At 35.8% G+C, this 24,504-nt stretch overlaps 1 protein-coding gene across 3 annotated transcripts in view; it reads right to left on the bottom strand.

Moving 5' to 3' along the window:
• Positions 1–24,504, bottom strand: part of LOC110375740 (uncharacterized) — a 146,116-nt gene that overhangs the window by 13,393 nt on the left and 108,219 nt on the right. For 2 of the 3 annotated variants that reach the window (XM_049844061.2, XM_049844058.2), the window contains one exon: positions 21,832–22,076. In XM_049844061.2, coding sequence (XP_049700018.2) covers positions 21,832–21,876 — 45 coding nt within the window. In that variant the 5' untranslated portion in view covers positions 21,877–22,076. Of the gene's footprint in view, positions 1–21,831; positions 22,077–22,233; positions 22,387–24,504 lie in introns of those variants that run through there. The other variant, XM_049844059.2, reaches the window with a different exon arrangement.

Raw genomic sequence — 24,504 nt, 5'->3', positions numbered from 1 at the left:
AAGCGTTGAACGCGAATAAAAATCACCAGTGCTTTAGCATGTAGCGCACGAATACAGACGCCTGCCATAAGATATTTAACATACAAATGGCGACTGTGCCATTTTATTTCCGAAAATAAAAACACATGCGGCCTTTGCATAAAACTTATCTTCTGGTATCTTGAAAAGAATTTAAAATTGTGTTTTTTGCGTATAGTTGAAACGTCATTTTTATTTTCACACATTGTTATGTTAAGCTGATGATGAATAAACGGTCTGTATAATAATTATTTAACCTAATTTCTAAACATATTTGTTACAATCTGGCCTTGTAGTCTGAAATGGAATTAAGGACATACAAACAGCGATAGATAGTTGTTTATTAGCTCCTTTTCTCAACAAAATTGCTTATAAGCCCAAAAAAGAGACCCACTAAATCCCTCGGAATATATTGCGTTCGTTGTTTAATTTAGCATCAAAACGTCTCTTCGGCGTATCCTATCTAAATCGATACGATATACGAGGCGAGAAACAGGCCTTCGCTTTTATGTCCTGTGGATCCTCTGAGATAACTGAATCGAGTAATGTACGAGAAAACAAAACACTGCCAACGTGCGAACTGTTACTACATCCACGAATACTTGAGTTGTATCACACTGAAGCAAATGTTTCCACTCGGAATGTTTCAGAAAGCTGAGCTAATACAATCTTCATACGGCTTTGGAGTTATACCAATTTAGTTTGACAGCGTTTCAACTGTATGTGCTTTTGAAATAAGGATAATGTCGCTTCGTTTCATTTTAGTGTCGGAATTTAGAAACGTGCAAGTGAAATCGTGTGAAATACTGCTTGCTTGTTTTGTTATGACAGTGCTAAAGAATTTAAAATATCGATGATTTTGCCTACTTTTCTCTAATGCCGCTAATAGACTTGTTAATGGTTAGTCACATTTTTTAGCTGAATAAACATTCTATTAAATTATCTGTCAACAAAATATTATTATATTCTCCGAAAATAGTTTTGTTAACATGCAACAAAGAAATCATTTCCTTACACAGCTTGGCTCAGATTATCTTCCCCAAGGCTACGTTACATATTAATTTAAGCGTAAGCGTTCCTTTATACGCGTTTAGATACGCATAGAGCTGCGACCCCCACGTTAAAGATTCTCCATCGTAAGCATGTTAGGGTATAAGTAAGTGCGTGGAACAGAAAATGGGCGAATATTCCGGGCCGGTTCGTCCTAATCCCCAGGTTATTGCCACATTACAAAAAGCCAATGCATTTTCCCTTCCGAGCCAATATCAGTTGGCTGGTGTGGGCCTAAATACGTGCTAATGTGTTTTACGATGGGTAGACTCTAATTTTTTATGCGGTGTATTTCCTCGGCCCCTGTTAATGTTTAATTCATTTTGTTGTATTCTGTGTAGATACATCGAAATTATAGAGACGTTACGTTTAGAGTTTTTGAAGAAAGTTAGCGAAATTGAGAGAAAATGTTTTTTTATTGTTTAGTTATGTCATAGTTGTAGAGATTTATGTACGTTATAGGTACTTTATGTGGGCAGGTTACGAATGGATTCATTAAAATTTAACGATGTAAGAAATATCATTGTTTAAGTTTAATAAATGAATAATAATATTGTTGTAGGCGATTTGATACGCCTTGAAGTTTAATACCGAATGGAATGCAAGTAATTTTATAGTGTCACAATTCTGCCAGGTATTTAGATAATTGCAAGTTATCATTATACAGTTGCATAAACAAGTATGATGCAACTCATTTGCTCACCTACATAAAACGTGAAAAGACGTAAAACTGATTAACTTTTAATGTACATTTTATGGCTAATGATTTACGTAAAGTTAACGATACGTTTCTAGATAAACGTTTAAATAAATTAATAAAAAAACTGAAGCGTAAATTCAATCGTAATTCAAAGAACTGGCCAATTATTTGAATAAATACTTCTTGAGTTGAATTTATGTCACTTGTAAGAAAAAAAACTAACTCAATAGAATAAGTATAAAGCAATGAATCGGCTTAGTTATGATTGTTATGAATGCAATTACTTAAATGCTGTCGACTGATTCATTCGGTCGTGCTCACTCAATCGTGCGCTGATGTAATATGTTTCAATTCAATATATAAAACATTGTTTGTCTGCTTTGTATATCTCTTGAAATAGGATGTTTCAATTACATATTTTGTCCGATATGACATTTTAATGTGGCAATTTTTGTACTAAAATATTGATTTTGGCAGACATTTCTATAATTACACATTAGGCACCTACTTTTAATTTTTCACAACGGAATCGACTATTGCTTAGGTAGGCACTAGGTACAACTGTACAATATTGTACAATCTTCAATCAAAACACTAAAATATGTAGTTGTTTGCAAGGAGCGAAGTTAAATATTTACCCGCGACCCGACAGATCCTCGCCATTCGCACTTTCACCTTTACTCTCCACTTACCTTTGTTATTGAATGCTATTTCAACGGTGAAACCTTTCTCCCAACATTTCATATTGCCACATTACAGTTTATAAGGGCAATTTTCGTACTTAGTACCTATGTAATACGGGTTGTGGTTCGCTCACGGCTTCATTGGTCGCAATCGGTCATTAATTTGCGAATACGACCGACTACTTCAGCTTTCATTGCAAAGGCATGTATGGGATACACTGTACAAATGGGTTGCTAGGTCATAGCTTTCGAGTACCATCACAGCTCGTTTCTCTCCCATTCAAGTCCTCTTGGAAATCTACGGAAAATCGATTTACTCCTATTTATAAGCATGTTCAAACGATGTTAAGCAGCGGGGCGTCTATCGGAGTATAAACACTTATCGTTTTAAATAAGTTATCTGTCCCTATCTTCATGGTCGTTCAATACACGACTATGACTGAAATATATGACTTCTCGCTAGGGGTGGGCGGGAAGCAATTTTTCACCGGATTCAGACGTACCTTTTTAAAATACCGAACAGGCTGCGTCGTAGGTAGGCGCGCTTATTGCTCGCGTCGAGAGCGTAAATCTTGAGGGAGGTTCGTATACGGAAGACGGCCAAGGGTGAAAATAGATTCGCACTTAGAAAAATTAAGCAACTCGCGAAGGGGAACCGGCACAAATATTTTGGTACTATAATTTATAGCGTGCACTGTGTATTTTCTGTAAAACATTTATAGAACTCTAAAAACGTAGGTAGTACTCTGACACGATCATACCCAGATTTGGGTTAGATAAAATACGTTGTCCTTAACATAAGTTGGCAGTCATTTATCATGCCGAAATCTCTTTGAGACATCACGTCCGTCACAAAAAGATGACGTATCCCTTGACATAGGTAAAATACGCATTTGATATTGTATCGTGAGCTAGCTATTCTAATGTAATACTGTGACTTTATCCCATCCTCTTTATTTGTCGGGCACGTAGCGCACGACATTTGCTACAAAATTGCTTGGGGCGGACTTCGTGACGTTACCGGCTTTCCTACCCTTTTCGGGCCTAATGTCCTACGCACGCGTTCGATATTTTTTTTACTATCTACCGAGAGTATTGGGCATTGAAATTCATACTGAATTTTATGACAGTCGAGTTAGACTAAGCTGTATACTGTGTTGACCCTCCCATTTCTTTGTAATAGTTCTTTGTAATAGTGTCGACTTTTGGCTTATATTTCTTGAAACAACATCACTACTAATTTCAGTCAGATTGTGTCATGCGTTGCATGAGAGTGCCTTATACAGTCACTTCCACATTTATCTTCACTGAGTAACATTTAATTGCATCTCTAGCGTCAAAGTGTGCATTGTAATAATCGCGTTAGATCCGGAAATGTGAAATAATTTTAACAATTTTACTTCACAAACAATCCCCTGTAGATCTACATTAGTCATACATGCATAAATTAAATTACATTTCATAATTCACATGAGCAACGTTGCGGAATACTTTATGAATTTAATTACTAACTTTGATGACGTGCCTCTCTCTGGTGTCTGATTTTTAATCGTTTTACGTTTCGACTGTAATTTTCATATATTTATTTTAAAGATAATGTAAAATTATTACATTTTAACCAGGTATTGTACCTGAGTAAAGACAATTTACTTCAAAGTCATATGACGGTATTACCTGACAATAAAATCAAGACGAGCGATGCTGACCAGGTACCAAGTTCCCAGTAATCTTAGGGTTTAAATCTTTTATAAAATGTTTGGTTACACAGACATGCAAGTTGTACGTCAGCGGCGGGATGTTTGCTCAGAACACTTGTTGCCACTCTAGACGACACAGGGACATGACTATGTTGTTTACAACATGCCTGCAAGCGAAATTTATCCTTAAAATAAAAAAAGATCAACAAACTTCTTTACAGAGCGGCTACCCCTAAAGCTGTCTGCAAAAGTTAAGTCCAGATTCGCTACACGGAAAGCAAATTTGGGAAAGACGAACTTTTTATACGAGTTTGAGCGCGTAGGTGGCTACGCAAGGATTTGGTTTTCAGTATATTTATAGCATTTGACACTCCTACCTTAGCGCAGTACGGCTTTAAACAGATTATCATTAAGTGGAGGACTAGCGAAGTAGCTTTGTGCAGTTTCTACAAAGTTTAATTAATTAATTGTCTTTCTGTCGCCTCTTCAGACTTTGCTAATACTTTCCTGAAGTTTTAAATTGATTGCAATCGGACTGATAACTGTTAAATTCCAATCTAAGCTCCACCCTAGACGGTAAAGTTCTTAACGTAATCACGGCCGTGCAATTTGTTACGGATTCAACAATGCACCTCTTAAGTTCTTTGCTGGGGCAAAATAAAAGAGTTCTTTTAAGTTCGCTAAATGAAGTCGACTACAAAAGGCGGAGCCCGACGTAATTCAAATGAACGCAAGCGGTCGCCGCTACTCGCTTTGATTCCGTACTTTGGAAAAGTTTAATTTTTGCAAAGTTTCACTTGCAGGACTTTGCAAATACTTTAGATCTCGTTCGAACTTCAACATCTGATTCAATGGTTTTACCTAAAGGGCTGCTGATGCCAATGCTAGTCATTAATCTAACTGGTTTATTTGTTAATGGAAAAGTTTTTGAGCGACGGAAAAATCCAAGTGTTCTTTGTGAAAAAGTCCCTGATGGAACAAAAACTGGTGATTGATCATAATGAAGGATCATTTAATGTTGTTGTGCATTGTACGTTATTCATTGATGTAGTGTGATACGGCTGTACGACAAGGTCGACATCTTAGTTAATATTTGTTATTTATGTATGTAGACCGTTTAAGTGTACGTTAGACTTCCATTGTTAGGCGTCATTATTATGTAGATCTATTTGTTACCATTCACTGTCGTTTAGTACGACAATTAGAACAAACGCAAGGCCGGACTCATGCCAAATTGGCTTTATAGCGCTCGTTTTGTTGATAAAATATTGTCTTGTCACGAGTTGAACTTGAATTCTAGAAAGTCTAAAGCGTTAATAAGTTAAAAAGTTTCGTAATAAGATTTTTGTGTCTTTCAATGTAGTACGTGCAGAGTGGCTTTATCAAGTGGCAGTAGGATGAATTTAAATAAGTTTTATGTACCTAAGTATAAACCTAAATAGGCAGAAACTGGTTACAGTTAAGTTGTAAACCTCTTTGCTTAGGTTTTATGGCAACTTTAGAAGATTTACGAACAAGTTTTAGGTACATTCAGTTTATGGCTACATTTTATGCTTCTTTTGTAACAAATATTTAGCATTATATGTTTAAATAATTTATTCACAAACAACTTTATTCCCGTCCTATAGCTAAAATTGAAATACTTTTTACTATGTACAAATATTTTCTCGATGAAATATTTTTTAAGCTTTTTCAATCATTTTCCCCCGCTTTCCCATAGACTATAAACATCACACAAACTCCTGCTTTGTGAAACCGCACACACATCACGTGTAACGATTTCTGACAAGTCAAAGAGAGTTGTAATTATTGCTAAAGCACTACTCGCGAGCTGTCTGTTTACAAATACAACAAGCTTTCTCTCCACTTACTTATTATTTTATCAGACGCAAGAGGGATGGAAAGCGGCTCATCTTTTATTTAATTTTATGTTTTTGAGGCATTTATTTAGTGATTTTAATGATTTTACTGATTAATTAGAGCTTGCTCTTTACTTCGTTCTTGTGGCCATTTTAATAAACAGAGAAGTTAAGGAGGGTATATTTTTTCCAAAAAGAAGGCGGATTTTTATCCGACTTCCCAAGAAGACGGATTTCATTATAATATTGTTATAATGATAGGTAAGTAATATGTGAAATAATAAGCTATTCCTATCTTATCCTAAGACCACATTAACAAAGAAATAGAACGAGAATCCACAGCCATATTTCACCAGCGCTAATAACATAATAAGCCAATAAAATTGCAGCATCAACACGAGAGCCAGCTATAAATGTTTGACCAGTACTTTGCAGTGTAAATTGAAACTACTAAAAGCTAATGTTTGGCTGTTTGTTTCGGTAATAAACAAGTACTAGCCAAATGCTATTGATGCAAGCGGTACTAGGTAATATCAACCTAACCAGTTTAATTCTACCTCTAGTATACCTTGGAACATATTTATTCATGCATGTTTCTAAGGCAGTTAATCGTAGATTTATCGTTAAAGCACAAGATATACATCATTCGTGTCGTCATTAGGAATAAATCTAGTGAACGTATTAACTGCCGCATTCCTTATGAACCTGCAACCGCTTGTTTGTGCAACGATGGTGTCGAAAGCACGGAATAGGAAAATTATACGTATAACATAATCTCCGCGTACTTACACGGATGATATCATATGACATAATCATGTGATCTAACTCAAGTTATTCATATGTGTGCGTCTCACAAACAAAGTTTTGTTTATGTGTGTGCTTTTCAGTTTTTCCGCGAAGGGTGGTGTTTTCACTAACATTAGCAACATATGTGGATTATTTATTACTTGTACACGAATTTATAAACGTGGCTAGTTTGCCAATTTATGTTTAAGGTAACTTTTGTATTGGGGAACTTAGCAATTATAGGTTTTATATTGCCTGATTGTTGTAGGAAATGTGTGGATATTAATCGCTAAACATATTTTCATATTGTTCCACTTTAAATTCACATTGTTTTGCTTGAATTATCCAAAATACACAGGTACATTTGAACACAAATAAGGACACGACACGCCGCTTAATGAAATATTTGTTTCGACACCAATGTCCAAACATTGGACAAATAAAAACAATACAGTTAAGCTTAATGGCAAACTCATGTCGCTTTATCGAAATTTGTAGCCATTTCATCCAATTATTTCCTATTGCTTTTTGTTTTTTTTTCATCGTTCAGATTTTGTTTTGCGTACTGGAAATATGTGTTAACAATGCAATTTCTGTTATTTCTTTTATATTGCTGAACCTGTCTCTCTGTAAACGTAGTTATATTTGGCAGAGAAATAAAAGAAACAGGTTCTCCAGTTAATAAACGACCATTTATGACCGCAAATAAAAAATGAAATTATCCAGAAATATCAAGAAATCTTTACGATTTCTCTTAATCCGTTTAAGTACTGGTTCGCCTACTAGCCTCCTGACCACGACAGGTACTAGTCACGATCAAATGGACTGACTCCGCGTAACGGTTCCACTTCAGGACATGAGATACAGAGCTTAGCAGCCTCATAAATATGCCTTAGTTTCAAACGCGTTATTTATCTACATAATCTAGTACATTCATTAGAAGTCGACTCTAGCGTATTAATTAGCCCTGCATTCTTCGCCTACATGCAGTCAACAACCTACGTTGTAATAAGTTTACCAAATAACTCTGGATCAATTCATCGTTCGCGGTTTATAATGAAACGACCGCAGCGAATTTCAATGCGGTCGACAATCATTTGTGGTTTTTGTAACGGAATGTACGGGCTTTTTTTGCATTTTAATACATGTCTGTTCTGAAATTGCACGATGGGTGGTTGGCAGATGTCCCCCGACGTCCCGTAACTCATTGTACACAGCTATAAAACGCCTGACATCGAAACCGCACGTGTTACAAAGACCTGTCGCGAAACGGGAGGAGTAACTTTTAAACTCGTAGCTCCGAATTCGTGGCGTGTATCAGGGGTTTTACAAACACTTTTTACTCACGTTTACTAACGCAATTACAGAGAAAAGTAATTGCTAACAAGTTCATGATAATTTTAATAGTTGAAAATGAAGGTCTCTTGTTCGATTGACTTTAAAAACTACATAGAAGTTGACTATTGCTTTTGAGAATGTATTCAATGTTTCGTCAGTATTAAAAGGTAAAACTATTGCACAGGTTTTGAAAGACATTTTCCAAGCAGTACTGATAATAAAAAGTCATGTTATAGCCGTAACATAGTTAAGGTTTACTGGTACCTACTTCACAAGAAGGCTTCCATTGTGTAAACAAATGCAAGCGAGTGGCCGACCTTGAATTAGATTCACGTTCCGCCATAACATAGTACGTAATCGCATCTAATCGCTTCAGTTTACATGATGCAATCTTATTTAATTATAATTGTCAGTTCGTGTGAACGTTTGATCACTCAATGCTGAATGTATCGGGATTCGATTACTGCCGTGTGCGTATTGATTGGGGCACGTACGCCCTTTGAATTAAAATGCTGTTGGTGTAACTGATGGCCTGATGCTGACCTGACGGGAATTCTCGGCGATGTATTGTCTGATTATAGCCGAGTGTAGTCATTTGTTTTACGCTTGCTCTAGAAGTGTATGGCATTCCGCGTCATTTCGAACCTAAATAATACCTAGACTTTTGAATGATATCAATCTACCATGTCAGTGCGTACCTATCTGTAATGAAGTAAATTTTGTTTTATTTAATTCCGAGAAGGATTTGCTACAGACAGGACAATAAAATGCTAACATTTAGCTCAACCGACCGACATTATTATCTGGTGAATAGGTTCCACCTAGATCACGTCACTGTGCTAGGTCATAGACTTTGTAAAGCTTCGCATTTAGACTTTACCAATATTAAACATGCAGCTAATGTCTAGAGTCTAAACACCTTGGCTGCGCATTACGCAGACTAATCTGGGTAGTCACGAATTCTTTGCAGCCGCATTCCACGCATACAGAAGCACATTACTCACACAAGCATACCCAGAAGCTATGTGTACACGTTGTATCCAAACAGAAAGAAACGGATTTGAAAAAAGAACGACATTGAACAATTTTGAGAACGTTCAATTAGCAGGGCGGTAATGAGACTGGTTGAGTGTAAAAAAAAGATGGCGTACGACAGAAGGGGAGACGATGAATACTTAGGTATTAAAAAGGTTCTTATTTTAAAATTTTGACTAACAATACATTGCGGAGAAATGACTTTTAATTTAATGGCATTCCTATATTGATTGGTCGCACTCTTCTAGGGCATTTCGGTTACCCAAGTAGAATGACTTTAATTTTTGAACAAATATTAAAATATCTAGCTCAAGTTCCAATTTATTTACAAACATCCACAGTACAATAAAAGATGACTAACAAGTTACTCGAGATTAAGCTCCAACTCTCATTTCAACATTAAATCGCAGAATAATAAAGAAAGTTTTCTTTTATAAAAACTTCAATATAATTCAAAGTGGGTTTTGGTCTGCGTTTGAAACGGAATGAATTCCGACGCCCGTCTAGGAAGAGTTTCACCATAATGAAATTCTTCAAATATCGCCCTCACCCCATAAGGATTAAAATTCATGTAATTGCGCGTGCGGTTTTCTATGCGGGCCGCATACGATTTCAAGTATTTCGAAAAATATTAAGGGGGAAACTTACAGCATTGTGAGAACGTTTTAACTGAACAAACGGATTGTATGCTTTGTTTTTCATTTCGTTCCTGAGCTCGGGTTAAGTAACGATTAAACCTGTTAAAGGTGCAATCCACGCTCCATGCTGTTTGTTTTCTTAGCTCCGTTTGTTTTTACAAGCTAAATAGTTTTGAAGTGGCTGTTTGAAACTAATTTCGAATTGTTTGTGATACAAGTGTGCTTTACACAAAGGATTCCTTGATCTGAAATTAAATGGAACTTCTCTAGTTACGTTTTGATTAAACTATTTGATTGATGATTGTGCTAATGCGAATTTTGGTAACAAGTGATGAAACACGGAATATTATGCTTTTAACGCATCAACAAATTGCTATTCTAAATTGGAGTAGACAATAAAATATACAGTACTCAATCATGGCTACAAAAACAATAACGAAATCAAATGAAATGGAATCAATTTAATAGAATTACAATTAAATGTCGTGTAAAGTTTATTGAAATTTCAAACACACATCGGCCGGTCGAGTAACTGTGCCCAGCTATTAGAGCCCCGGGCACGTTCCGTTTACAACCTGTCGTGCAAATATTTATCCGCATCGGATTTACGTGTTAACCGTCCGGAATTGTAATCAGCTTTGATTGGGAACGCGCTGCCGATGCCTCCGAGACTAATGATATTCCTATTTACATCACCGCGTATGCAGATCGGTGTGCTGAGGTCTAATCTCTGATACATTATGTATCGAAATCATTCGCCACTAATTGCTGATATTATGTCACATATACAGAAATTAGTGCCAATTGTCTCATAAACAAAAATAGAAGGCAATAACACGAACACAAAACACCAAAGAACTGAATTTAATTCTTCTCGCGTTCGAAGCTTGGTAGTTCATACAGCCCATAAGTATAGATCAAAAGGCAATTGAGCCAATGTGAAGGGAAACGGAACGCGGAAAAGAGCAAAACCAAATAAAAAATATCCTTACAAGGAAAACTTTCGCCATAGATTCATTTTGCTTTAATTGCAAGAAAACGAAAGAGTACGGAATAAGCGGATAATTTAATTAGAAAGAAATTGAGACGAAGTGAGTATTCCCGATTAAAAATAAGCCTGCAAACTCGATCGTTTAGTTCTTCTCTAGTGTTATCACGTATTTCTCGCTGGTAATGTATTTAACTTTTTCTTGGGTGGTAAAAAGCCGTGCGGAATTCGGCCGCTGGTATTCAGGCATTTGTCACGCCAGTCGCGGGACCTCCGTGCCGCCACCGACGGAATAAATTTTGCGTTGCGCCAAAACAACGTGGACTATTCTTATGGTCGCAATACTGTATATAATTCCAATTTCACGGTGATCACTAGGTCACTGTCTGTTTCACTTAGAAAGCAAAACGACACAATAGGTACAGCCTAATTGTTACACAAGAGGGACATCGATACTTGTGGCATTCGTGAAGGGATTACTCGAGCACTTTCGTTACGTCCTCATTTCAGTTCTAGCAAAGTTTCCGCATTCATACAGAGAGATGGGAACAATAAATAGCTCAGTCGGACTGTTAAGTAAATGCTTCGCTCGCTTTCAGGTGACGTCATAATCCGTTACTCAGAAATGATGTTGTTTTGTTCCTCGGCGCGCAATTACGAAAATATTTCGTGTATTTAGAGTAACTAATTTCTGATGGCTCGGAGACGAGCATAAGCTGCAGAATGTAGGCAATTACATAAACGACAATCAACGGCACAAAGACGTCAAGAAGGGAAAGTCGGGTAATATAATTATACCTAGATATGGCAAGTTAGCACCGTGCAGTGTGACGGGTGAGCCGCCGCGGGCTAAACGCTCGCCTAACCGAATAATAACAACTTATTAAGAGCCGTTACGATACATGCTTCCTACACATCGAGAGTGCGTATCTCGTGGTACACTTGTGAACATAATCAAGCCTTATCTGATCACGTCTCGAGCTCGTCGGCTGCCGTACAATAAAAAGTCGAGAACACGTGTTTGAAAGTAGCTGTATCAGCAAGTAATTGTACTGGTATGAAAAGGTAAAATATTCTTACGTGGTTATTGGAGCTGAAACTGAAATTGTACAATTTTTCTGCACACGAGTCATAGGTATTCAAAGATTTTCTTATTTGAAATTGTTTGAACTACTTACATATCTTCTATAGGTTCCGAGAATGAAGATAGGAATTTAAATTGCTTCCAACACAAATATTAACAGTTACCATCTGATATTAATTCTATCTTCCCGACGTAATGTAATTATTTCCTTCCATTCCGGCACTGATAAAACAATTACGGTTATTGGAGCGCTTGAAACGTCATTCTGTATTTCACCATGTCTACGGTAGGCAATAAGCATTAATGTAATTTGTGCAAATATGAAAACGTCTGAGTTTGCCCTTATTAGTTCAGCGACGCACTTGCGCGGATCGTCTCACGCCGAGCCGCCCTAATACGTACAGACATAATTACATTGTATTTGAACGCCATCTGTTCCCAGACTTGTTTACCGATATCATAAAGCCTGAATATTCTCTTCACAAAATGAACACGATTTAAGAAAAAATGTTTTGTTCCCTTCCATCTCGCGTACTCAACGTTTAATCAACGTCTCGAGTCCTCAAGGATTGGCAGTAACATGTAGATTAGTACGTCTAACTGGGATTACAAAATGACAATCACAGCTCCGTAACGCTCAGAAACAAATAGCTTTAATTTAGAATTTATAATGTTGGCGCAATTTTTAACAAGATTAAAAAGGCCTGAGTCGAAAGTTAAGCGGATTGGGAAACATAATTTACGTCTGTTTACAAGCGGCACAGTCGGGTACCCACTGATAAAATGAAGAATGAATCTGTCATGTGCGGGACAACTCCCCGTTGTGCTGATTCCGCATCTAATTTATAGCAGAATTAGCTCCAGCGATGCCAATTTTTCAATATTAAAAACAAATAAGAGCAATGGTCTTGCTTCCTGCAGTTCATTATCGAAAAACGACAAATTGGTTCGGGATTAAAAGCGAAAAAGCTTTATTCAACCACACTAATCTCTAAAAAGGATAACACTATTTAAAAAAAAGCCTTAATTTAAACGTTGCTAATGGATACATTTTCATACATGCACTCATAACGCAGTTGAATTTTCCTCTTTACTTACGGAATCCTATTAAACCATTAAGGTGTGTTTCTACCTCCGGGATAGAAAATACCAAGCGTTATTTTTATACAACAAAAGGGAAGCGGGTGCGAGCTAGACAGGCGCTTATAAAATAAATTTTCATTGTATTTTCAGTGGGGTGTTGCTTGTAGGCGTGTTCTTATCTGTTCTTGTTTAATCTTCCAAAGAGTCCTCCGTAATCCCGGAGCATCTGGTTTTTTTTGTAACCTTTCACTACAAATGACAAAAAGCAGCTCGTAACTCTTAACGCTTGTTTCTTTTAATTCAAAGTAAGGCTAAAAATAGTACGCAAAAACTGTTGAAGAAATACGTGTGTCATAATTATCAGCGTGCAAAATCAGCAACAATGCCAAAACTGTTATTCTATATAGCCAGTGTATTAAGTTGGTTCTGTGCCAATGCGAATTACATTCAGGTGTTACGTGCATTCCTTATGATATTGTCTAGAGACACGCCTGCACGACCTACTTTTCGCTCCGTATCGATATCATTTCTATAACGCTAGACTTAATAAAAGTGTTCATGCACAAAGTCCATTTTCGCCCCTGGTTAACAATTTCTCGCTAAATATCACCTCATTTTATTTTGAATTCTTTTTGTGGAGAGCTACCGAGCGCCACTCGGCACTCCTAATAACTGTCATCCAGATTTAATATCACATCTTCCATTTTGTACGGGTTCTACCGGGAGGCAATTTCCTTCCTAAAATTGTATTTGGACGAATACGCGTAAACTTAATACATATGCGACCCAAAAGACAAATTTTATTGATATTTTCTCCGCACCATAGATTCGCCGTTTTACTTGTGTGTTTTACGACATGCTTATATTGATGGCTTTATGTTGCTGCTTTAGCCTGGGTCGCATAAAGTGTCATCTCAAGAGAAATGAAAATGGTGTGTAAAATGTTTAGATAAAAAAAAGTTTGATGCTTGACAAAATTACTATACAGGAAACTAGATTGAGAACATTATTTAAACAAAAACTAGAATATTAAAACGGTGGTCTACTTTAACCGTCATAAAAGTACGGAACTTGAGATCTGAATTGCATAAAGCTGTTTTGTGACGCACATCTATTCACAAAACCGACCTGCAGTGGTTCAGCAAGTACTCAGCTTGTAAGGCAATGTCATTAGTGACTATTGCTCTACGAAATATAATGATTGCTTCAAGGATAATCCTTAACTACAAACACAAAAATCCAACGTCATTAAAATATAATTCAGTGCATAATTTCCTCTGCACAGCAATCTTAATAATTACCTTCAAACTGGTTGCCTGATCTATTAAACAGTAATCAATATCGTTTTTATATTAGATGTAATGGTATGTTCACGACTTTATAAAAGGAAGTCACGTATCTATGAATATTCAGTACTCTGTGAAACAAAATAGTACGAGTAGTAAACACTGGTTGGTATTTGATTCGAATTCCAAACACGCTTTCGAAAAATTAATATCCGAACGTAGAGTGATATAAAGTTGCCTTCACAAGATGTGTCATGAGATGTAAGTTAGTTAAGTACCCGACCATCACCGCTCCGTCGTGATCGCCAGCCTAACAAATAGACCTCTTTCCGGGAGAGGGCGCTCGTTACTCAACCTAACTTCCTAGTTTCTTAGCCAATGTGGAGGCAACTTGGTGAACGTCACCCGAAAGGGTAAAACGGGTGAAATGGCAAAGTTTGGCCTATCAAACCTATAAGTTTTGAACAGGAATTTTGCTTGCCTTTTTTGCGCAAAGATTCTATATTTTTATCCTCGTATTTTGTTAAGTGGTTTCTAAAGCTTGAAATAGATTACGTCGCAATATTTGTTGATATTTCGATCTGAAATTATGATAATGTAACCAAAACAACACGACTAATATTTCTTTTGCGGTTAAAAGGTCAAGCTCACAAAAAATGTGGTGTAATTTTGAGTCACCTTGAATTAGATGAGAATTTTGTTTGAGTTAGCGCTAGAATTTTAATAAGTAATATTAAAAAAAAATACACTGTATACAAATTACAAACAAAACAACAATTTAACGCAATATAACAAACGACTTTTAATACCGGAAAACTGCGGCGAGTTACGCGGTTTCGACCGCGGACATCCAATACCTACTTCATAACGCCATCATTGTGTACATGTATTAACATTAATACATTAGGTTTCAGTGAACAACATGCGTTATGTCATGTGGCAAGGTAAGTGGCCGTCGGACAGTCTGGCGTTGTCCCGCGGGACATCGCCGGGCCATTCTTATTCAAATATGTAAGTGGGGGCAGCGATTTACCCCCGAGAGCCGTGACACTGCGGCGGTTTCCGCAACCCCGCTGTACAAATGTTTGAGCTGAATAGTAAGGGCTGCATAGACTGGCTTTGTAATGATATGATAATAGTGCTTGTCTTTCTTTAAAGGGGGTTGTTTCTGTCGTGGTGGTAATTGGAGTTGTCTGACTTTAGTAGTTATTAATTATTTTGTACGAGTATTATTTAGGTATGTATTGTTGTGTGTGATAGCAGTAAAAGTTAAGCTATGATGAGAATTTATTTTTTTAAAGCACAGAATTCTGAAAGAATAAACTTTATATCTTTTATAGCTTTTTTTCCTAACCCGGATATTATGCCGGCTAGGATAAGTTAACACTAGCTTATAAAATAACCAAGAAAGTTTTGTTTGGTGTGTGTGTAAGCATTAGGTTCTAAAACAGGTTTTGCGCATGTAAATACTTTAACCTACTTTTCCAAGTTGCAGTCACATTAACGTACACTTGCTAATTTTGAGCAAACTTTAGGCTGTCTCAGTAATATTTAAACGAATATGAGTTATACAATGTTGATACTTTGTCACTACTGAGAAATCTATTTGCACCGTTGTCTGTTGTGTAACTGAACAAGCTTCCGAGCAATTCACACTAAATGGTCGCATCACGAACAAGACCAAGGAAATAAACCTAATAATTAATATGAATATGGTTCATAAAAACAAATGAAGCTATAACGGCGCCCATTGTGCTCCGTATTACATTATCCTCGGAGGGAGAGGGTTTCATACGAAGATCCTCTCATTGACCGGGGAAATCACGCAATACATGAGAACCGTAGCTACGAACAAACAGACTGAGTAACGACGAAAATTTACATCGGCCCGGTTTAATGTCGCGAGGCAATCTCATTCTGGGGAGGAAACGGGGCAGCAGTCGACCACCGAACCTTGATCCCGCTAAATATGATACAAAACACCTGATGAGGGTCATGCAATGATGGTCAGCCATGATCAGTTACGATGATACCCGCGATATGGCTGCGGAGACAAATGTGTATCTTGAAAGCGGTTTCTGTGCTTATAACTGCAAGTAATAAGTTTTTCTTGTAACTCTACCATTTTCTACGGACAGTAAACATTGTCTTATTATGTTTTTACGAGTCTTTTTGTTTGGCTGTAATCGTAAAATGCTTTTGTTTTATGGAATAACATATTTCAGCGTGTAAATTAAGCTATAAAATACGACTTTGATTATAATTAAAGAAACTCCACTGACTTAAATTAACATTAGAATTAGATTTACTAAGCACTAAACAGTGATTACGATATTTTTTCTCTAGACAATTACCTAAGATTTACTAAAAACACAATGGAATTTTTTTACCACTTTCAACTAACTTAATATATTTTCTTACTATACTTAATATACTTACTAGCTAATTTAATATATTTTCTGGTTTTCTCATTATAAAACATTTGACAACTCATGTCATAAACTAAATTGAAACAAAAGACAACTCCATGTATCTGTGTGTCTCCATGTACCTACAGGGTATAAAAATATTGCCTTCTGGTATTAAAGGCAATTTAAAGAGGCGGGCGTTAAAGAAATAAATATCTAACGCAAACGATAATACGGCTAAAGGTATTAAATTACTTCCAACTTCCACAAGAAAATTAACAGCCTAAAGCATTTCCAAGAAAATCACACTTAAATCACCTATTTTCCTTAGTCATTATCCTAATTATTTAAGAGGCCTTCCACTCTATGAAGCATAAATATCTAAAGTTACGTCTATTTTCTGTGAGTTTTTGTAACAAAATGCCACTCAGTGAAGTGATTCAAAGCCACCTAATTGTGCTGTTGAGGCAAAAACTCCTTATTCTCCCCTCGCTTTTCTATTTACGTGACAACCAAGTAAAAAGTGGCAAATTTATAACAGTCACGTAAGTATGATGTTGCCACAATTTTTTTTTCAAATTAAAATGTGTTTTCTTTTTTTTTTGTTGTCACTTGTTGAGAAATAATCATTTTGGATATGTGATAGTGTTTCATTTTTATTAACAACTTCATAAAATTAATATAATTACAAATTGATTTTGGATACAAGTACCTTGTCTGTAAATTAACTTTATACTGCGGTCATTAAATATGAAACCAGCCATAATTGCATATAGTATTCATTCAAATATATAAAGTACCGTTATTATAAGAAAAAAGCTATCAACAGCACAGCATGAGATGATTCATTTGAATATGGGTTAAAATGAAGTCTTCATTACCTTAAAGTTTGTATGTACCTGTAGATAGATATATAGATATATTCTTTATTATGCACACCAATTAAAAATCAAAAAGAACAAACAAAAATTTTGAAGTCTGTGACACAACAATGGGCAGTCTTATCGCTAAAAGTGATCTCTTACAGACAACCTTATACCATTAAAAACTATACCATACCATTTCATATTTTATTAGTTATATCAAGTAATATATCTTGAGTTCATGACATAACATCTAATCTTCAATGCATAGCCTTCCGTACAAATAACACATTGAAGACTCCGGAAGCATCCATAATGTTCTTGAAATAACATTAAGCAAATCACTGCAATTTGCAAAATATTATGTTCCATTGAAACGCGCTTTTTATTGAACTTTTCATACTTTATTGCACATTATATAAAATTACTTTTATGAATATTATTTTATTTGTTTTATTCATCATCAGATGGCGAAGGTAAACACAATGTCAGTGCATTATTTATAGTGATAAAATAAACGTGCAATCATTATTAACCTTGTTATTGTGCAGTATTATGATCTTGGTTGTTATAACAACACGTGAGCGCTAAGAACAGCGAAGAACCTAACTTTCCAGTCAAACATACCTATTGATATATATTATCATGATGTAGGTAAAATAAATAAATTCCTTATTTTATATACTGTAGTCCAGCTAGTGCATCTGTTTATAAGTTACGCTTTCATGGTTATACAGCCTAACCAATTTAGATAAAATTAATTATCTATGCTTCTATACAATATTATAAAGAAGTAGAGTTTGTGAGATTATGAGTTTGATATTATTAATCGTGTACACAAGGTGAGAACGAGGAAAACAAATTAAATACAAAATTGACGCAAAGATTAGTCACAAACTTCTTGTAATTTTCCACAATGAAAAAAAATTTGGTCATTGTAAAATGAACATTTGACGATAGCAGTGTAGAAAAACCTCCTGGGATGCGAATGAAACCGCGTGCAACAGCTAGTGTTTAAGTTGGCAGATAGGGAAGGACATAGTATTTCAGTGTTCATGAAAATCTTTGAAATAGCTCTTTATTCACACACACATTCCTAAGCTTATAAGGTAATATAGAAACATCTTAGTTTACACCGACTTGTTCGTCTAATAACATTAAATCCCAGGCACCTCGTGTTTGCTTTCCCGTAGATCGAAATGCAGAAATAGCAACAACATGAAAATATGATTGCAAACTTGACTTTCATCTTAGCAAGAACTATCTACTTAAGATTTTGAATAAGGTTGCATAACATTGGTTGAAAAGTAAAATTATATTTTTGAATTCAGAATGAATTAAGACTTTCTTTTTTTAAAACCTCTATGGCGTTACTACATGGCATTCGAATTTCAAAAATAGAAAAGCTGTATTATTTAAGGCTCGAGCAGACCGGATGCGTATGCGTAACCACGCGCGTAGTCACGCGCGTAGTTACGGCGTAACCATGAGTTGTAATGTATGGAAATGTATGAGACAGGCCACACCGCTTGCGTAACGACGCGCGTGTCTACGTTACGCAAGCGGTGTGGCCTGTCTCATACATTTCCATACATTACAACTCATGGTTACGCCGTAACTACGCGCGTGACTACGCGCGTGGTTACGCATACGCATCCGGTCTGCTGGAGCCTTTATTCTTAATACTAAAACCGATTAGTGCCATGAAACGTAAATATTTCTTCACGAATGAGTGACAATAAGTGGCCATGATTACACTTTCATTGCATTACGAAAGCTGATGCACAGAAAGTTTAGCTATACAAAAGCTGATAGATCAATCTTTTTACCATCAATACATCTTTAAAGTGGTCGCCTCTTTAAACAACGCTTTAGAATAGAGTAAATTAAAGCACGCGTGTTTATTTTAAGGAGCCCTGAATTGACATTCCCCAAAATGTGAATATGTACTCGGAAACATGTCATTTCAAACTCAAAATATAATTTATTGGACATTCAAACCTACATACAGATTAATAAATTATGCAATGAGTTTACCTACCTCAATTAATAATTTAAAGAGCAAAATGTTATATAAGTATGTAACACTATTAATTCATTACAAAATATTGCAGCTATAGCCTGATTCTGACGTTCAAAAATAAATTTAATGAGAGACCATTTAAGTCGTGATTATTAAAAACTTCATACTCAAATTCCATGAATGTATCTGTGGGCATAATAAACAAAACCTGTTTTTTTTTCTCTCAATGTTGTTATTGTCCATTTGACACTGAGCAAGGTTTCTTGCCGTAAAAGTTGAATCGAATATTAATTAAATCGATACGAACCATTAACTATATTCGGTGTCAGTTTTCATTGCTTTAACATTTTATTTTCATTCATATATTCTTTAATAAAAGTTAGAGATTGCTTAATTGAATCACTTTTCCATTGATGATATTTTGATTCTGCTGACGAGAAAGTATGCGATACCTATAATTCGTGAACATGACATGAGACATCGACTGTGACTGTCACAATAGCTGTTGATTTCTCAATAAAAATACCAGACGTTAAACTTTCTACATAATTGTTAATGGATATTTTTGAATAAACGATGACGTTTTGAAGTCAATCAGCGTTATTTATTACGTTCCAATAAAGATTTATTTCCGCGTATCAGTCTTAGAATCACAAGAAACTAGCTCCTTGATGAGATCTAGAAAATATTCATGAGATATTAATTTATAGGCTGTCGTAACTTCTAGAAAACGAAGGATTAATTACTAGGAACTTGAATATGTTAATTAATTAGTGAAATAACCTAAATTATGTAGTAATTAGCATAATTATGTAGTAGAAGCTGTGTCTATGACTGAGCTTGAGAAAGTAGGTTCTACTATAGCCCATAACAATTTCTAGTATCAGCGTGTTTGTTCAAAGGTATAAAGTGCAATGACCCCGTCTGTCTGCCGCTTAATAACATAAAAAAAACAAGTTTTACTTCGAAAATGTGTAAATTATTCTATACGTGTATGTACCTATATTAGCATTTAGAGTTTTTAAATTAAGATAAAATAATATTGAGTATAGCATAAGTAGACAAAAATAAAATAATTGTATGTCCAAAATAATTACTCAAAGTCTAGTTGTACTCAATAGAATAGAAGGCAATCTAGTTAACAACAAATATAATTAACAAGTCTCTAATAGACCAATCTATTGTGCTCAAATAAAAATAGACAATGAAAAATCCAGCTTATAAACTGGTACCAATTGGCCTTTTGTAAACCTCAAACTTATTTACTTAACGGACTCCACATCCCTACTAATATTATAAATGCGAAAGTAACTCTGTCTGTCTGTCTGTTACGCTTTCACGTCTAAACCACTGAACAGATTTTAATAAAATTTGGTACAGAGATAAAGTTGACCTTGAGAAAGAACATAGGATAGTTTTATCCCGGACTTTTGAAGAATTCTCTTTGAAACGCGTTCGGTTATAACCGAACTCTACGCGAGCGAAGCCGCGTGCGGATGCTAATTATTAATCTAAGATCCTAGAGAAACGGTATCAACGCCTACGATTTTCATCAAACAAATAAGCTCAATAAGAATCCTGTTACATTAACATATCTTTTGCCTAAAACTGGTGCTATAAAAACGAAGCCCAACAAAGCTTCGAAACGAAAGTCGACGCAACTATCTAAGGAATGCGATAAATATACATATTTATACAATAAAAAAACGTGATAGAGAAATCGAGGTACACGGGTCCCTCCATTTGACCGTTTGACCTTGACATTTAGGCAGGTGCGAGGTATCCTACTCAATGAATTCAATTAAATGTTATTTTCACCTTTAATTTTTTTCTCTCTAAGTAAAAAAGATGGCCTTTAAAGTACGATTACCGAATACCGATCTTGTAACACGAATGTGTATAAAGAAACTAGTGTGATCAATCGTTAGTGTGTTCTTGATTTGTATGAGCTTTTCAATTAATTGTAACTATTATTAGAGAATAAAAAAAATCTTTCAAAGTTAAAGGAAAGCTTTTTATGTTTCAACTTAAATTAAGACGCTAAAAATAAGTTCGAAGCCAAAATTAAATCTGCACAAACAATTTTGTTTATGGTAAACAAACTTTACAACTGCCAATCTTGTTAAATTAAATTTGAGTATTACGATGTTTCAGATTAAGAATAAGTAAGATAAATATGTATAAGTATTTTATTATTAAAACTATTGAAAAAAAATATTGCATGTAAAATTAAAATTATATCTTTTTTTAACTATAGTTTGTAATAATAATGTTAGATATTATGTGTCTTACCTTATAGATGCCATCGACAAGTTTTGTCAACTCCTCCGTCTCCATTGCGAAAGATTTTCAATAAACCAATTCCGCGAACAGTTGTGAACTACACGAGAAACTTCATCGGGATAACAAGAACGTACGAACAAAGTTCAATTTTAACACTGTACACACAAAATTCACATTTCAATGTACACCCACTACGGTCTACTCCCTTTCGGTTGTCGAATCACTCAAGCAAACAAACTCACTTTCGAACACATCTGAAACAAAAGAGAACAACAATTAACTTTCAAGATATTAAAAACAACAAAAAAGTTTTTAAACTATAATTTATAATTGCCACCGCGAAGAAAAAAAAGTAATTCAAAATTAAACGAAAAAAAATTAAGTGTCAAAATGTGTTCTTTTTTTAAGCACCTGTCCGAGATAAGTTGAGGTGTAGAGCCGAGGCGTGCGTCGTTGTCGAGGCTCGCCAGTAGAGTCACCTATCGCCTTCACCGGTAGGTATCTCACGAATGCCGATATTTAGAAACACGAAGTAAACGGACTGGTAGTAAGATCAGTATGGGCCCGATGTCTAAACCTCTCGCTATGTTTACCGTAACGCAGCTTGTTTAGAAACTACGTACATTTGTTGGGTCATTTCGAAATGTTTAGTTCAATGATCTTTCAATGTTGTTTATCATCTATGTGTTAATCTTACATATTACATCCCATTTAGAGATAGCCATTGAGATAAAGCCCGTAATATGTCTCTTAGGCAATAATCATTATTATTTTAGATTTATCTTTGATCTTGTAGAATCATTGTTAATACGAAAAATATAAAGCTTTAATGGTAGAATATAATATGGATAAGAACGTGACACAAAAATGTTAGTATGCTTTATTATGAAATGTTCTCAATGTCAGCGCAAATTAACTGCCTACATGCAATTTGCGTGGCAAGTGTTACTTACTCACACATAATATGAATACAATAGAAAATAATGTTAACTTTCGCTTTTGACGACGCCTACAGCTACCGAAAATATTTTATTCCGTTTCAAAATGCATAATTATTATAAAAGCGACCAGTTTTCATCAATAGGCGCGCCGCAACTTTTACTTTCAAGATTTAAACGCATTTTATGCAGATAAAGGCATTTAAAAGCCTTGTCAAAATGTCAAAGCAAATGAAAGATTTTGATTCAATTTGCATAATTGCGCAACGTGAGAGTTTGTGGGCCCCGTCTTTAATCGTATGCAAGGGCCATCGCTGTCGATAATTTATTGCAATCTTATTTAAAGCTTTTCTTTTTCAGCATTGTTTTTCAAGATTTTGAGTTTTTGTTTTAACTTTCATAGTTCATTGGTAGCTTCGTATAAAATACTACATTAAATTACCCCGCTCCATCAACTACACGAACTACTCAACTGTAATCCAACTCTTAGGAACTTTATCACGATGAAATCATAATCAGCGTCAGCTTTAACTTCACAGATGTTAGCGACATTGAAAGAAAGACATTTTTTTCGCCCACTTCACGAGCAAGCGAGCTCCTAGGGAAAAAGGTTTCAAACTATGTGAAAGTTTTCTTTCCCGTCACATGCCGAGGGAAAATATAAAACACAATTTCTGAGCGGATCCGTAACTTCATTTTGAACAAGAGAGATTTGCGCCCGCCCGCGCACTCCGCCACCCTTGCATATGCAGCAGGAAACTGCGAGCTTGCCACTTTTCTTTCTTTTCCCGTATCCCTGAGGCGCGGCGGAGCATGTGTGCAACGGGTGCTTATTTCACTTGGAACTTGTTTAGTCCGGATTGGACTTGTTGTATCCGGATTTGGGAGTTAGAAACCTCGTAAGTAAGGACAGAAACACTGTACGAAATCAGTTAAGATCCTTAAAGTTGGTCCGAGTTTTAGATTTGCGAAGGCGGGTTAGAATTTTAAGGTTTCGACTGTAAGTCGTATTGATCTTATGAAAGTTTTAAAGGAATTTCCTTGGAGGAATAATGTGATTGCGATATATTCTGGTGCCAAGACAAGTGTGGGTCGCGGGGAGGGCGGCGTCGAGTTAGCACAAATGGTTCGCAGGCGACGACGGCCGCGTTCTGCTGACGAACCTTGTTATCGTGAATATAATGTGGAACTGCACGCTGCAGCTGAATATTCATGTTCGTATTCTTGTCTGGATTTACAGAACTTGTAGACACATAGAATTTCTTGTATTACAGCTGTGTTTGAACTGAGACTGTTTTGGTACGCCTGCGGGTATCACAATTCAATTAGAGGCGCTGTTTTCTACGAAAGTCAGACGGGAATGTTATTCTTGGCACTGATTGTACATATTTAGATCGCGCAAAGACACCTGTTTCGCAGGATGTGGGTAGAAAACTTAATTATGCGTTTAGATATTATCGGGCCCTTTGAATAAAACATGTTTATAGTGTTGTGGTATTTCAATAGAAATTGAATACATGAATAAATTAACGACCGTTTTTACTTAAGATTGTGCGTGTGATCAGAGAAAATTACGTTATTATCTTCCATCAGCTATTTGAGTAGGGTAAAAATCCTTTTATTCTAATAACAATGTCAGTAGCTATTACTGGCCATCGCTCATACTCCATCAAATTTCGGAAAAAGCAATATCCATGTCCGAGGATCATGATAGTGTATGAAATCATTCGTCTGTCAACTACAC

This window comes from Helicoverpa armigera, chromosome 2, assembly GCF_030705265.1.
Source record: "Helicoverpa armigera isolate CAAS_96S chromosome 2, ASM3070526v1, whole genome shotgun sequence".
NCBI lineage: Eukaryota > Metazoa > Arthropoda > Insecta > Lepidoptera > Noctuidae > Helicoverpa > Helicoverpa armigera.
Note: the sequence above shows the minus strand (reverse complement) of the source record. Positions and strands in the feature narration are given on the sequence as shown.